At 62.8% G+C, this 14,828-nt stretch overlaps 1 protein-coding gene across 2 annotated transcripts; it reads left to right on the top strand.

The window, feature by feature from the left end:
- The first annotated feature begins 960 nt into the window (after positions 1 to 960).
- Positions 961 to 8,589, top strand: CD40 (CD40 molecule). 2 transcript variants are annotated; one of them, XM_065414632.1, is made up of 9 exons: positions 961 to 1,030; positions 3,312 to 3,393; positions 3,627 to 3,752; positions 3,968 to 4,114; positions 4,423 to 4,516; positions 6,149 to 6,210; positions 6,801 to 6,896; positions 7,408 to 7,433; positions 7,987 to 8,589. In XM_065414632.1, exons 1-9 carry the CDS (start codon positions 983 to 985, stop codon positions 8,155 to 8,157), a joined length of 852 nt encoding a protein of 283 aa, XP_065270704.1. In that variant the 5' UTR covers positions 961 to 982; the 3' UTR covers positions 8,158 to 8,589. The 2 variants fall into 2 exon arrangements, with proteins under 2 accessions (XP_065270704.1, XP_065270703.1); XM_065414631.1 differs by lacking the exon at positions 7,987 to 8,589 and having other exon boundaries at positions 7,408 to 7,751.
- Positions 8,590 to 14,828: the final 6,239 nt, after the last annotated feature.

The following is a 14,828-nucleotide window of genomic DNA, read 5'->3' as shown; positions in this document are numbered from 1 at the left end:
AGCCAGGCTCTTCCAGGCTCCTCTCATAAAATCGGCCCTCCCGTCTCCTGGGCACCTAGTCGCTCTTCTCTGGCTCTGCTCCTGCTCCAGTGTAAATTCATCTTTCTTGACCACGGGTGCCTAGCCCTGCACACAGGATTCCACCTGTGGGCTCACCAGGCCCCGTGGAATGGCCTTAATGCTCCTCTCTCACGCCTGGAGCTGCTTCGCCTGGTACATCCTAGCCTCGCACTGGCCTTTTTCACGGCCACATTACGTTGGTGATTCATAGTCATCCTGGCAGCTTGACTCTTAGCATGGGCAGAAGGGGCAGCCCTGCGCTCGCCCCACTCGCCCCCCGCACACTCTCTGGGTGGACCAGAGGGCCTGCACCCTCTCTCCTCAGGGGCAGGTCACCAAGGGACCCCAGTGCACTGACCTCTGCTGCTCCCCATCAGTGATGGCGTGCCCCAGCCCCTAGCGGCCCCCGGCACTGATAGACCCCGCTGCTGTCCCCAGGGCCTTGTGGGGGCGATGGCCCAGTCTGCCCTGGGGCAGGGAGCTGCCTGCAGACTGCGCTGGGAAGTTTCTCGAGTGCCCTGTGGCCAGGCTGACACCGAGCCAAGAGCTGCCTGGGGACACGGGTGCTGGTGGGGGGGGGGAGGGAGTCACATCCCCTGGCTTGACATGGTTTCCATCACACCCGGGGTTTGCAGTTCGGCCTAATGGCTCTCAGCACCCCACTGTACACATGGGGACGCGGGCTCGGCCAGGGCCTGGCTGCTCCAGGCTGGCTGCCTTGCACACGCAGCCCTGCCAGGGGCCCTGGCCACGGCTGCCTGGGGAAGTCCTGGCCCAGGCAAGCCCGGGGGTGGATGCCGAGGAGGAGTTTTGCTCGGGGAGTGGCCGCCCAGCCCCTTTCCTGGGCGGGTCTCGAGCTGAGAAGTTTATAGCGGCTCGCCGCGCCTCCCTGCCAGCTGCTCGCCGACGGTCCAGCGGCATCATGCTGCCCGGCTCCCTGCTCTGTCTGCTCGGGGGCTGCCTGCTCAGGGTAAGTTTCGGTTTCTGTTCCTGGGAAGCCGGCGATGGCGCAGCCGCCTGCGGCACGCAGAGCCCGGCTCCCCCGGGGCGCTCTGGGGGCTTGGCAGGGCTACGAGCCGACTGCCCTGGCCAGGCAGCGAGGGGCGAGAGGGCTGGCACCGCGTCCCCTCCCTTGGGCCCTCGCTGGCAGAGCGAATCCCGAGCCTGGTGCCAGTCGAGGTCCGATGGGAGGAGGGTGTTCTCCGGCCTGGAGGGGGCCAGGGAGCTCCAGCGACAGACTGGGGCGTGGCGGCGAGACGCGGGGTTCCCTCTGGCTGCCTGGAATCAGCTCCCTCGACGTGAGCGATGGCGCCGGGCGTGCACAGGGCGGGATCCTGCCCTACATCCCTGGCCCTGGAGCTGCCAGGATATACCCAGCTGTGCGGGGTGGGCCCAGGGGTGTTTACAGGCTCTGCTCCTGGGGTGGGGGAGAGAGCCCCGAGGGGAGGGAGGGGAGCACGTATCCCCCATCCCTGGCCTCTCCCCTGTCCTGGGCTCGGGGAGCTGCCTGGGGGGACCTGGGCTCACAGAATCTGTGAGAGCCAAGGCTCCTGCTCTGGCCTGGCAGTTTGCTGGTTCCTCATTTTTGTGGCTGGGAATTTCCCTTCATCTGCTTTGATTTCCCTGCCCCCCAGACTCTCCCCCCTGCTGGCTGGCACTCCAGGGGCTCCAGGTTTTGACTGGGATGTAGTGGGGACTGGGGAGGGAGGGCAGGGTCTGGCGTCCCTACTCCCGGTCCAGAGGGCCCAGCTGGAGCTGGGGCCAGGCTGCTGTCCTGCTCCCCTCTAGCCAGGCTGCTGGCTTCACTTTCACTTTCTTTCTGAAATAGGGGGTTGGAGCAACCACCAGAGACAGAGCTGAGCCCACAGCCAGCCACTGCCCTTGTGCTGCTCCGGGCCCCCGGCTCCGGTCAGGGCGCGTAACTATGGCACAGGGACATCAGGGGCAGGGCTGGTTTGAGGGGGCAGGAGAGGCAGCTTTGGGTAACAAAGAAGGTGCTGGGGGAGGATGCAAGCTGTGACAGTGCCCAGGAATGCAACAGGCACCAGCCCCGGGCCTGCAAGGGAGCAAAAGCAAACACCGGCCTGAGGCAGTGGGGCATGCCCCAAGGACGCCGGGGTGCTCCCGAACCTGCTGAACACACAACACTGGAGCTGGGGCTGCCCGGTTCCAAGCAGAGGCTCCGGGGTTCCACTCTCCAAATGTGGGGAGGGGCTGGGCCAGGCCTGCAGCATGGGCCTGAACTAGGCATTGGGGGGTGGGGGAGACGCAGGGGCTAGGGTTGCCAATTTTGGTTGGATGTATTCCTGGAGGTTTTCAGCACAGGACATAATCTTTGATTAACAATTAATTTGTAATTCCTGGAGATGCCAGGGCAATCCTGGAGAGCTGGCAAACCAGGGTCCCGGCCCAGGCTGGGGGTTTGGGCCCCGTTCAGTTCCCCTTCCCAACATGGAGGCTGCTAGCGACACAGGATGTCAGAGTCTTTCTTCTTGGTTCCCCCTTTCAGACCAAATCCTGTTTCTCAGAGAGCTCCCCGGGGCAGCCCGGGCTCTGCCAGCATGCGCCCTTTGGCCACTCCTGGGCACCAGCTCCGCTGCACCCTGTGAGCCAGTGCAGGGCTGGGGCTTGCTGTGTCACAGGTGGGAGAAGAGGCTCCCCTGGGGCAGACTCTGGCGAGTCCCCAGGAGCACCAGGGCTGCCCCAGATCCAAGCCCCAGTGCCTACAGGCTCCTCCCTTCAGCCCCCCTTCACCTGGGAGGATGGCCCCACGGCTGTGGGAGGAAGGGGCAGTCGGGTCTGCTCTGTGCCCTGCCCCCGCCACAGGGGTTGAAGCTGGCAGCCCGTGGGCAGGGGCAGGCAGGATAGGAGTTCCTGTCAGTTGGCACAGGCTGGAGCTGCCTGGCCAGGGCTCTGTCTGCAGGCCTGGCTGCACCCGGGTGGCACCGCGCTCACTAGCTGTGAGGTGAAGCAGGAGAGAGAGCTGTGCCCCGGATACCACACCGGAACTGGTGGGATCCCACTTCAAGGGAGGCCTGGCACCGCGGAGGCGGCTGAACCCAGCTGTGCAACGGTCTGTGGTTAAAGTGGGTGTTGGTGAGAGTGCAGGGAGCAGTGTTTGCGCAGTGCCTGGGATGCAGAGGCCAAGCGAGCTGCATGCAGGAGCGAGGGGGACGAGGAAGAACGGGGGATGGGGGGAGTCATGGAGCACGGACCCGTCTGGCTGAGCTCGCTGCTCTCTTCTATTCCAGCACTGGGCGTCTGGCAGCGACTTGAACTGCACCCCACAGGAGTATCAGCACGATGGCAGGTGCTGCAACCGCTGTGCGCCAGGTATGGAGCAGTGTCCCGTCTCCGGGCAGCCATGGCTGGGGCATGGACATGACTGTCTGCCTCGCTCCCCTGGTGGAGCCGGGCTTTCAGTCTTACCTCTTCCCTACAGCACCTCCTGCTGGGAGAGGCTGGGTCTGGCAGTGCTGGGTACCTCTTGCAGGTTCTATTGCTTGTTCTTCGCTGACAGACTCCCTCCCGTCTCGCAGCAAACCCTGCTGTGCTCTGCATTGCAGGACTCAAGGTGCGGTCTGACTGCACTGCCTCGCGGAACACTGAGTGCGAGCAGTGCGAGGCGAGACACTTCCAGTCCAGCTGGACCAAGGAGAGACACTGCACCCCCCACAGATCTTGCGATCACAGTAGGTGCCTTTGGGGGCGTTCATTCTTGGGAGGGGGGGTGAAACCAGGCCTCCTGGCTAATGCTCAGGGGCTCCCGGGGTCCTTGCAGCCTGGCACCCACCCCCTGCTCACCTGCCATCCTAGGCTCATCACCTGCTTGGCAGGAGGTGCTGCCGGCACCGACTCCCTGGAGTGCTGATCCCTTGTCTACGTTTGTCTCATCCCCTTTGCCCAGACGCTGGACTTGACACGAGGAGCCCCGGGGATACCAAGCACAATGCCGAGTGCCAGTGCCAGCAGGGCATGTACTGCTCCAGCCCCGACTGCCAGACCTGCTTGAATATCACGGCCTGCAGGCCCGGCGAAGGAGTTGCTCGGAAAGGTGAGGTGATGCTCCGAGCCAGCCAGAGAGCTCCCCTGCTGGGGACCAGGGCTGGAGCTGATTCACCTCAGCCCAGCCCAGCCCAGGATCACCCCTCCCCCCCAGATCAGAGTCCCACCAAGGCTTCCCCATCAAGGGGTGCCAGGGCCTTGCCCTAGTGAGGGGCACCCAGTGCTTCCTGGGGAGACGCGCACAGGCTGCAATCACTCAGCTGCTCCATCCCCTGCTGCAGCCTAGCACCTGCAAACCACCTTGCCTTCCCCTGGCATGACACTGACCTGCCCATTGCCCGCTCTGCTCCATTCCAGCCGACAACTTTTCAGACACAGTCTGTGTGCCGTGTGAACATGGCAGCTTCTCCAACATCTCCTCCACCTCCGAGCCGTGCCACCTCTGGACAAGGTACAGACCCGACACCCCTGATTCAAAGGCAGCTGAGGCTGCGCCCACACCAGCTTTCTCTCTGCCACACAGCCCGCGCTGCTCACGCCAACTCAGCTCCTGCTGCAGGGGGCGTGGGCAGGGTGGGGTGGGGGTGCAGCAGCAGGTGACATGAGCCCTGGTAGGGCCTGGGTGGGGTGGCACGGGCTGTGAGTGCAGGGCGGGAGAGCGGGCGCAGGGGCAAGCAGAGCACCCCAGCCATCTTGTCATCTCGGCTGCCATACCCAGCAGCTGCCTTCCTCCCCTTTACTGCTCTCGCCACCACTGGAGCTGGGCAGTGTGCAGCACACGGGTGAGTGGAGCTGGGCTGCAGGGCCCGTCCCTTGGCCATGCGCCCTGGAGAGCTCCCCTTCCAGCCCGGCGCCACTCCAGCTGCACAGCAGAGACGCAAGGGCCAGAAGAACCCTAATCCGCGCATAGCACCCCCCATAACCACTGGGGGGGGGAGCAGAGCTGACCCCTGCATGGCACACCCCATAACCACTGGGGGGGGGATCTTTGGGAACCTGACAGCTGGTCTTGCGTTGAAGAGTCCACGGGCTGCGTGTCCCCCTGTCTTTCAGGAAGCTGCTCCCGGGGTAATGACACTTTCTGCTTGAAATTTGCACCTTGATTGCTGGCTGCGTTTGTCAAGTTGCAGCTCCCCCCCTCCCTCCCTCCCCCCCCCGGCTGGATCTCATTTGGCCTCGGTCTGCTAGCAGACATCACCCCACGTAGGGCCTGAGACTGCGACCAAGTCACCTCTCAGCCATCTCTTGGCCCTACTAACCCCATCATGTTGTGGCAGGCTCTCCTGGAGGCAGCACCGAGTCCGTCTCCGAGCTCTTTGCCGAGCCCTTCCCAATTGCTCAACCTCCTCGTTGAAGTGAGCCCCCCAGAGCCGGGCGCACTGCTGGAGAGGTGGGGTTACCTGTGCGCTCACGTCACCTGGCCAGCCCCATTGGAGCAGCCTAAGAGCCCGCGGGCCGTACCAGTAGCACCTTGCTGAGGTGCTCTGGGGGTTCCCAGGCGGCCTGTTGTGCACGTCATGCTCCATGTCCCTGTGGCCCAGGGACCAAAGGAGAGCACCTGGGGCCAGGCATAGGGGCAGCCGCTGCAGCTCACAGGTATTTCCCGTCTCAGCAGCAGGCCAGTGGGCAAACACCCACAGCTGGTGGGTGGCTGTGGGGAGATGCCTGAGGGAGGGCATCACACTCCCTTCCCTGCTACTCAGGTGAGGTGGAGGGCAGGGCCCAATCCCGTGGTTGGGGGCACAGGCTCCCAGCCGGGCCCCTCCCTCCCTGCAGGTAGCTCCCCACATCCGCCTCCTCAGCTCTGGCCTGGCTACCAGGTGTGAATGCAGTTGCAGCCAGGGACTCACTCTGGATTTACACCGCTGGGAAGGGGCAAGGGGTCCAGCCCATAGAGGTCCCTGGGGTCTGGTCCGTGCTGTTCACCCCACGCACTGCAGCGCATTGCCAGCACACAGCTCCGGGCCCTTTTCACAGCAGCAGCTCTCCTCCCTGTGTGACATGCTTCCCCAGTGCCCGCATGCAGGGTGCTTTGCTGCCCTCCTGGCTCCGGATATGACCCCAGCTCTGCCCCTCTCTGCAGCTGCGAGACACTGGGGCTGGTGCGGAAGGTGCCTGGGACAAACCGCTTGGATGTGGCTTGTGGTAAGTGCCAAGCAGCCTGTGACGCTGTCAGCGTGCACAAACTGGGCAGATCCCAGGTGGCTGAGTTCTTGGATGGGGAACCCCAGGGTGCCCGAGTCCAGCCAGCATTCTGGTGAGGGAAACCTTGTGCCAGTCTGCCCTAGTGCTTACCCTGGGTAAGGCGTGCGGCGCTGCTGCCCCTGCTGCCTGTGGGTGACACAGAACCGAGGGCCTGGCCACGTGTGGCGGCTAACGCTCCGCAGCACGTTCTGCCAGAGCGAGCGTGTCGCGCCGGATGGGCGAGTCCATTCTGCCCCCTTCCAGTCCCCATCTCAGTACTGTGCAGCTGAACAAAGCTGCCAGGTCCTCCCCAGAGTTGGCTGCGTTTCACTGGTGGACGCGTTGATCCCTGCAGACACAATACAGTTTGCAAGGAGCTTCAGGCTCCCTTTGGATGAAGATATGGGGTCCTTGCCACTCCTGGTGGTGGTGGTGGGTCTCCCCAGCACTGGGTGCTGTAGGTGGGGTGTGGTTGAGAGGGGCTCAGTGTGGGGGGGAGGGCGTTACGCTGGGAGCACAGGGCTGAGCAGCCATCTCCCTTTTCTTGCCAGAGCGTGGCCGCGGACGCTTCCCAGTGCTGATCTCTTTTATGGCCATTATTGGAGCCTCTCTCGTGGGGCTCATTCTCTTCTGCCTGTATCAGAAAGGTGAGCACGGGGGGTGCTGGCTGGATGGAGGGAGGGTTGAGCGGGCGTCTCCCTCCACTCCTGGGCTGGGCCAGGGCCTGGGCACAGCAGGGTGCTCGTCCTCCACCGCTCACGGCCGAGCCCACCACTTGCCCAGGCTCAAGGCATCACAGTTCAGCTTGTTCTGGGGGAAAACCTCACGGTTCTGGGGCCCACGTGTGCTAAAGCCAGACTGCCATGGCAGTGCCAGCCTGGCCCGGCTCCCCCTGGCAGGGCACCCGGCTGCTTCACCCACCCGTCAGCATTGGCTGGGCGCTCGGGGAGGCTGAGTCAAGGCTCCCACCATGGCTCTGGCCTGTAGCACCCTGGGCAGCAGGGGCACAATGGCAGAGCCCAGATCAATGTGAACACGTGTTCACGCCATGCTGGGCCTGGCTGGGGCTCTTTCTCCCCCCCCCCCCCCCGGCCTGCTCGCCATGGGGTGTATGGGCTGGGCCTGGCCGGAGTCTCACTCTCCCCATTCCCTGTCTAGGTCTCCAGCAGCACAGACTGAAGCAGGTACGTCACCCTGCGCCACCCACACTCCCCGGGGCAGGAAAGCAGCTGCCATGCGCCCGAGCAGTCAGGGACCTGGCCCCAAGCAGAGGGTTCCCCCTCCCGGCCCACAGGGACAGGCTGCACCCGGCGCACCGGGCCCTGGGTCACTTCTGCTGCCCTCTGGGGTGGGAGGGGCAGGGACGGGCCAGAGGGGAGGACAGAGCAAGTGGAGAGCAAGATGCCCTGGGGTGGGAGCCAGCCTGGGCCCTGTCCCCATGGGGCAAAAGGGGTGTTGTCCCAAACCCTGCCCCGAGGGGACACCGCCCTGTGGTGGGGTGAGGGCAGTGGGGCCTTCCCGGGGGCTGGGGCAGCGTGCGAGCGTCTCCCCTGGAGATGGGGGGGGGGTGGTGGTGGTTGTGCCGGTAGAGGGCAGGCCCTGGTTATCCCGCAGCAGCCCAGCAGGGGGCAGCAGGAGCCCAGGAGAGGCGTGGGTCTCCACCAGCCCCACACTGTGCCAGCTCGAGGGGCTGCAGCAGGACCCTCCCCCCCACCTCACCTTCCCCACGCCTGGCAGGGCCCGGAGCAGCTGGATCCCGTGGAGACTGTGGTGCTGCCAGCCGTGGAGGTGTGCGTGGAGCATGACGAGCGCCAAGACTTCCCTGTCCAGGAGACCCTGCTGGGGCGCCAGCCCGTAGCACAGGAGGATGGCAAGGAGAGCCGCATCTCGGAGCAGGAGAGGCTGTGAGGCCCTGTCGTGGGGAGCATCTGCCTCGCCCAGCACACACAGCCAGGGCTGGCCTCCTCCGCCTGGCACACAGCAGGGCCCAGCCCAGGGGGCTGTGCCATGGGGTAACCCAGTGCCCTCCTCCCCTCCCTGGCTCAGCCCCGGGCAGGGGGCAGTGAGAGGGGGCCCAGCACAGCCAGGAGCAGAGCATTCAGGGGCGTGTACAGAGAGCGGGGTGGAGCAGTGGCTCTCACCCTTTCCCGACTCCTGTACCCTTCAGGGGACTGATTTGTCTTGTGTACCCCTGAGTTTCACCTCACATAAAAATGACTTGCTTGCAAAATCAGACATAGAAACCCAAAAGCGTCACAGCGCACTAGTACTGCACAACAGCTGACTTTCTCATTGTGACCATATCGTTCTAAAATAAAGCGATTGGGATATGAATATTGTACTTACATTTCAGTGTATATAGATAGAGCTGTAATAACAAGTCATTGTTGCTGTGACATTTTAGTTTGTTCTGACTTCGCTAGTGCTGTTTATGTAGCCTGTTGTAAAACTAGGCAAATATCTCGATGAGTTGACGTACCCCCGGAAGTCTTTGTGTACGTAACCCCATGGGTACGTGTCCCCTGGTTGAGAACCACTGGTGTAGGGGGTGCTGCTGCGGGCAGTGGCGGGGCAGCACCCCATGGACAGAGCTGGCCCAGCACGGGGCACTGCTCACAACTGTTGATTCCTCCATTCCCATGTGAATACAGCGTTTGCACTCCTATTCTGTGCTTACAGCCTTGCTGCGTACGAGGGGCTTTAACTGAGCTGAATGAGGGGCAAGGGCCCGGCCTGCACCAAGGGGGGGTGAGACAGGAGCTTGGCAGGGATGGCGGAGAGGGGGCTCAGCATGCAGAGAGGATGAGTAGGGGGCTCACCCTACCCCTCTCAGTGCATCCCCCCATGCCTGACACCTGCCTCTGTTCCAGCAGCACTCGCTTTAGTTAAAGCCAGTCTCATGGCCCCACACACGCACCCCCCCCCACCTGTGTGCACACACTCCCCCCCCCCGTGCACATACACCTGTTGGTATACACGTGCTCACTCACCCCTATGCACGTGCACAATATACTGCCATGCACGTAAACACATGCAGACATGCATGCGGATACTGGCTGGCATGCATGCACGCCAGGTGCTTGGCTCTCCACTGCCGCCCCCCAGCTGGGCCGAGCCCCCCTTCCCCACCCCCCGTGGAGCCAACCTTCAGAAGGAGCCGGTATATTTACGGCCGACAGGTTGACATTTCTGTGGTTATTGCTCCTCTCCTTCTCCTTACTCTGCTGTTGCAGTTACAATGGGAACAATTATGCTCAATTATTCTCCACCACACCGTTGACAAAAAGCTGGTATTTAAACGATAATTATCCTCACAGTGTGTGAGCACCGCGGCCCACTGCCAGTGTTAGGGTCTCCTTCAGTCTCTCCTTGGGAGTCTGCTCAGCCCATTAGCAGACCTGCTGCCCAGCTCACGGAGCTGGGGCCAGGAGCAGACTCAGAGCTCCACATTCCCCATGCCAGACATGAACGTGCCCTGCTATTCTCTGGATCCAGGCAGGATAGATTGGGGGCCTGCACCCCTCCCCTGAGGAGACCCCCTGTCATGGAGTCCCCAGGCGATGCTCTGGAACTGCTCCCCACAAAGCCAGTCAGGACTTTGGGGAGCCTCCTCTCCCTTGGAGCAGACCGTCTTCAGGGCAAGAAGCTCACACGGCTTCACCTCCTGGGCCTCTCCTGGGAGCATTCAGCATATGCCCCTCCCTGCGCTTCCCACAGCGAGTCCGCCCCGGCAGGGTCCTGGGGAAGCCAAAGGGTTCTGCACCCCCCACTTCGCAGTCAGACGTGACTCTCAGCCAGCCAGTAAAACAGAGGTTTATTAGATGACAGGAACACGGTCTAAAACAGAGCTTGTAGGTACAGCGGTGAACGGGACCCCTTGGCCGGGTCCATTATGGGGTTCAGAGAGCCAGACACCCACGTCTGCCCTCACTCCTAGTCCCCAGGTAGCTCCAACTCTGAAACCCCCTCCAGCCCCTCCTTCTCCCGGCTTTGTCTCTTTCCTGGGCCAGGAGGTCACCTGATCTCTTTGTTCACCTTTAGCTATTTCCTTGCAGGGGGGGGAAGGGGCCCTGGCCATTTGTTGCCAGGGAGACAGTGTCAGTGATTTATGCACACTGGCCTTTCCCCACCACCTAGAGACTTAAGAAATGCATAGGGGAAACTGAGGCACCCACACAGTATTCAGAGGAAACATTAAGAATAGTCCCACTTCGTCACACCGCCCCCCAGCTGAACAGATCGACCCTCACGGCGTTCAGCCCCTGCTCCATGCCCCTGGGGCCCCTGGCCATTTTGAGGCCACTCCTGGAGTTGCTCAGCAGGAGACAGGACTTGCAGGGTCTGGCCTGCCGAGCACTGGAGCAAAGTCCAGTGTGGCCCTGCCAGGAGCAGCGGCTGCCCCAGGAGTGACAGTTGCCCAACGGGCAGCAGAATATGTCAGGAGGAGGCACTGTAGGTGAGAGGGGCCTGAGCAGCCTGGGCTGGGGGCTGGCAGGAGCCTGCGTCCGAGCCCAGCTCTGGGAACTAGACCCAGTGCAGGAAGGAAGCTTTCCAGCAGTGTGCCATGCTCCCCCGGCTCTCCCACCCACGCCCCCATTCCCCAGAGCCATACGGGGCATTACTGGCTGCCCCCGCAGCTCCAGCTGCTGGGGAGCTGCCCCCAGACTGTCCCTGCATGGCGAGGCGGGGCCCAGGGTGTGGGGCTGGATCGGGGAGGTGATGTGCTCCCCAGGGCCAGCTTTATGACCTGCGGGGCCCGATTCCAATACCCGGCGGCAGTCTGGGGCTTCAGCGGCACTTCGCAGTGGGGGGGTCCGGTTCGGGTCTTCCGCGGCACCGAAAGACCCCCCCGCCACCAAAATGCCGACAAAGACCCCCCAGAGCGGGGCCCGATTCCGGGGAATTGGGTGAATCGGCTTAAAGCCGGCCCTGGTGCTCCCCATCATTTGCAGGATGTGTTTAGAAAATCCGAGTCTGGAGGTGACGCAGGCCGGCCCTGCGGGGGAGATGGGGTGCCAGGGCCCTGCTGGTGGCTGTGCCTTTGGTGGGGGGGCGGGGGGGGGGGAGAGAGAAATTGCCCCAGCTGGACGTTGCCAGAAGAGACCTGTGGCTCCTGCCAAGCGCAGGCTGCAAGGAGCCGCCTGTGCAGCTGGGCCGGTACCGTGCTTACAGCTGCCTGCCTGCGGGGAGAGCATGGCCCGACTGAGGGCGCTGCAGGCGGAGCCCGAGGCGCCTGGTGCTTAGCCGAGGCCCTGCGCCAGAAGGCTTCTAATGGAGTCCCGTCTCCCCGCCTCCCTGGCTGGAGGCCCAAGTTAGCGGGGAAGTGGCCGGAGCACGTAACCTGGCCGTGCCCGAGCGTGCACAATACGAGAGGCCATAAATCACAGCGCCAGAAGCAGCTGGAACATAGAGCGACTTGGACGGTAAAGGCAGCGGCACGTTATTTAATGCCCCTCTTAAAACCTAATGTGAGGTGTAATAAGGGAGATAAAAGCCTGTTGGCAGCTTTCCTGGTTTAAAGGGGTAACCCATAGACTGCTCTCCACACGCCTCCCCCAGGCCAGCAGCCCAGTGCCGGGGGGAAGGGAGGAGGGACACAGGGCTGCCCTCAGGGGCACGCTGCCCATCTGGGTTCTCACCTGGGGCAAGGCAGCAGGCAGGTCCCAGCAGCACAGCTACGTCTCGCCGGGGCAGCAGGCAGGATCCAGCCAGGGGGTTGGGCAGCAGGCACAAACATGGCCTGGACTCAGGGAGGAAAATGACAAATTCAATACTGCCCCAAGAACAGGCCTTCGCCCCTCTGTCTCTGTCCCCTGCGGAGCCCCCCCTTCTAACACAGCCAGCCACACCCCTCACCCTGGACGCTCGCATGCTGACCAGCCGTCAGGACACCTGGGTGCTGGTCCCCCCCTGCTTCCAGGCCCGTGACCTCGGGCGAGTCTCTGCCCCTCAGAGGTCAGTGTCTTGGCCTGTGATGGGGAAGGACGTTCTCCAGCTGGGAGCTTGCCCCAGGCTGGGATGGCGAATTAGTAGCAATGCACATTAGTAGCAGCACCCAGTCCGGGTGCCACAGGCGAACTCCCTGCCTGGCCCCTGGCCCTGGAATTGACACCTGGGCCCCCCTTGTCTACTGCAGCCAGCTGGGCGTCTGCGCTCCCGGCTCTGCCAGCACCTCGGCGCGCTAAGGGGAGCCTCACCCGGACCCTGCTGGCACAAGCCTGTGGGTGTGACGGGTCATGTGGCCTCGAGGAGGGCGTGGCTAGAGGAGGGCAGCCAATCCGGCGCTCTGGCGTTACTCAAAAGGACAGGCAGCAGGCGTTCTCTTTCCATCCCGGCTGGGGCGCTGGCAGACTGGGGTAGAGACCCTGCGGCTGGGGGGCTGGCATGGTGGGGTGGAGGGCACTGGCACACTGGGGCTGCGGGGCAGTGCAGCTGGCGTGACAGGCCCTGCTTTCCACCTGTGGTTCGTGTCCTCTCTACTCCGTCCAGCCCAGTGAATTTCACACGGGTGCCAGGCTGGCTCACAGCAGGTTGGTACAGCATTGAGCAGCTGTTGGGACTGGGCTGGGGTCAGACTGGTGACCCTGGGGTGAAAGGTCAGCCCCTGTTCTCACCACCTAGGGGACTATCTGTTAACGGTGGCACCTGGCCTGCCCCGGGGAACTCTCAGGTTGGACTGCCCTGGCTGGCAGCTCTCGCAAGGGTTGGCGTTTTTCTGAAAGCTCCAGCTTCCGGAGTCAGGTGATCACGGAGAGCCTGAGCTTCTGTGTCAAGAAACAGTAAGCTCCTGCCCCCTCGTCTGTGGAGAGAAGCCAGAGTCCAGGCCCCCAGTGACCCCGAAGGCTCTGCCACCCATACCCCTGACAGATACAGGCACATTTCCTTCACTATCAGTATTCTCCACACAGGAAACAGGTAAGGTATAGGGACATTCATTTTCCACTATCCCTGCCTTCCCAAACTGCTGACTAGACAAAGCCATTAGCTCACAAGGCCAGGGGCTGGGAGGGACCAGGGCTGTTGCCCATGCCAGCCATGCAGGAGATCACCCAAGAGACAGCACCAGTGACGGGGGGAGCTGTGTCTGTGGTCAGGCTCCTCTCCTACTGCTGGGAGAAGGAGGGTGGCAGCCTCCTAGTGTAGCTGAAGGAGCCAGGCAGGGAGAAAGGGAATGAGAAAATGCAGCGTCCCTGTTTACCCCACTGAGCTGGTCGGCAGGGCCCTGCCCCCCCCTGCTGTCTGAGCAGCTTGTGCCCACCTTGCCCCATCTCTCCTCAGGCACGGTGTGTTTAATACCCGCTCCCGCGTGTCAGACATGTGCCATCTCATTAGCGCGTCTGTCCCCTGAAGTGAGAAGGGAGCGCGCAGGAGACCTAATTGAATGTAACTAATTATTCACTCTGCAGCCGTTCAGTTTAAATGGGATTGTGAGGGACAGAATTACTCATTCTGAAAAGGGGAAAGAAAGAGAGAAAACAAATAGAGGGGATTGTGGAGCCGCAGCTCCCGCTCTCCCCAGAATACCAATTACCGGATAAAGTGATTGTATAAATCTTTACTGAGCGAACGAACTGTACCAGTCACTTACTTCTGTCCTGCTGTTATTAGGAAGCAATGAAAAATGATTCCTCGTTCCTGTGTAGTTAAAGGCTCCCAGGCCCTGTCACTCAGCTCCTGCTCTGGGCAGCGCTGCTGGGAGCCCAGAACGAGGGTGGGCAATGGAGGGTGGGCAGGGCAGACCCTGACTAGTCAGTGAAAAGCAATGGCACCAAAAGGGCTGAGAACTGTAACGGCCCCGCCCAGCAGCAGCCCCAGAAACGGGGAGCAGCCCCAGAAACGGGGAGCCCCGGTGGCACACCGCAGGAAGCCATCGGGGCTTCTCCCCAGAGCTCAAAGTGACATTCCGGGAGGCGCAGTCGCTGGCCCCTGATCGGAGCAACTCAGTGCAGCCTGCAGGGACGTAGCCCCAGGAACCGGCATGGGGCCGGAGGGGATCAGCTCCCCACCAGGCACCACGCAGCACTCAGGCTGACAGCACACGCCACATGCAGCTCTCTGCCAACCCCTGGGGCCAAGCCAAGGTTTTACCTACTCCCCTGGACGAGCATGCCCACCCTCCCTGGGAGACCTGGGCCTCTATGGCAGCCACGCTCCACAGCAAGCACAGACCCGCTGGCCCACGGAGATCGCTCAGCAGCCAGCCCATGCGCGAGGAACACATGGCCAGGAGAGCCAGAGCCAGCGGGAGCCTCCACATACCCACGCCCACACCAGGAGAGATGCACCAGGGAACAACGCCCAGCGCTGGCTGCCTGGGGGGAGCGTTCTCCTCCTGTATCACCTCCCGCCCAGTGGTCCATGGGTCCAGGGTCCCCCTGCCCAGGCAGGTCTCAGGTCTCCAGCCGTCACTTGTCTCTGGGCAGGGACCCATGTCCCACTCCCTCCTGCCCAGCCCCCTGCCCTACACTGCGCTCTCCCAAGCACGCCAGTCTCCCTGCGCTACGCTGTCCCTCCTACGGCTCCCCCAGAGTGCACCAGCAGCGCCAAGGGCCCACCCAGTTCTGCACATGGAGTCTTAG

Source organism: Emys orbicularis, chromosome 12 (assembly GCF_028017835.1).
Source record: "Emys orbicularis isolate rEmyOrb1 chromosome 12, rEmyOrb1.hap1, whole genome shotgun sequence".
Classification (NCBI taxonomy): Eukaryota; Metazoa; Chordata; order Testudines; family Emydidae; genus Emys; species Emys orbicularis.
The sequence above is the reverse complement of the archived record's forward strand: the minus strand, read 5'-3'. Positions and strand labels throughout refer to the sequence as shown.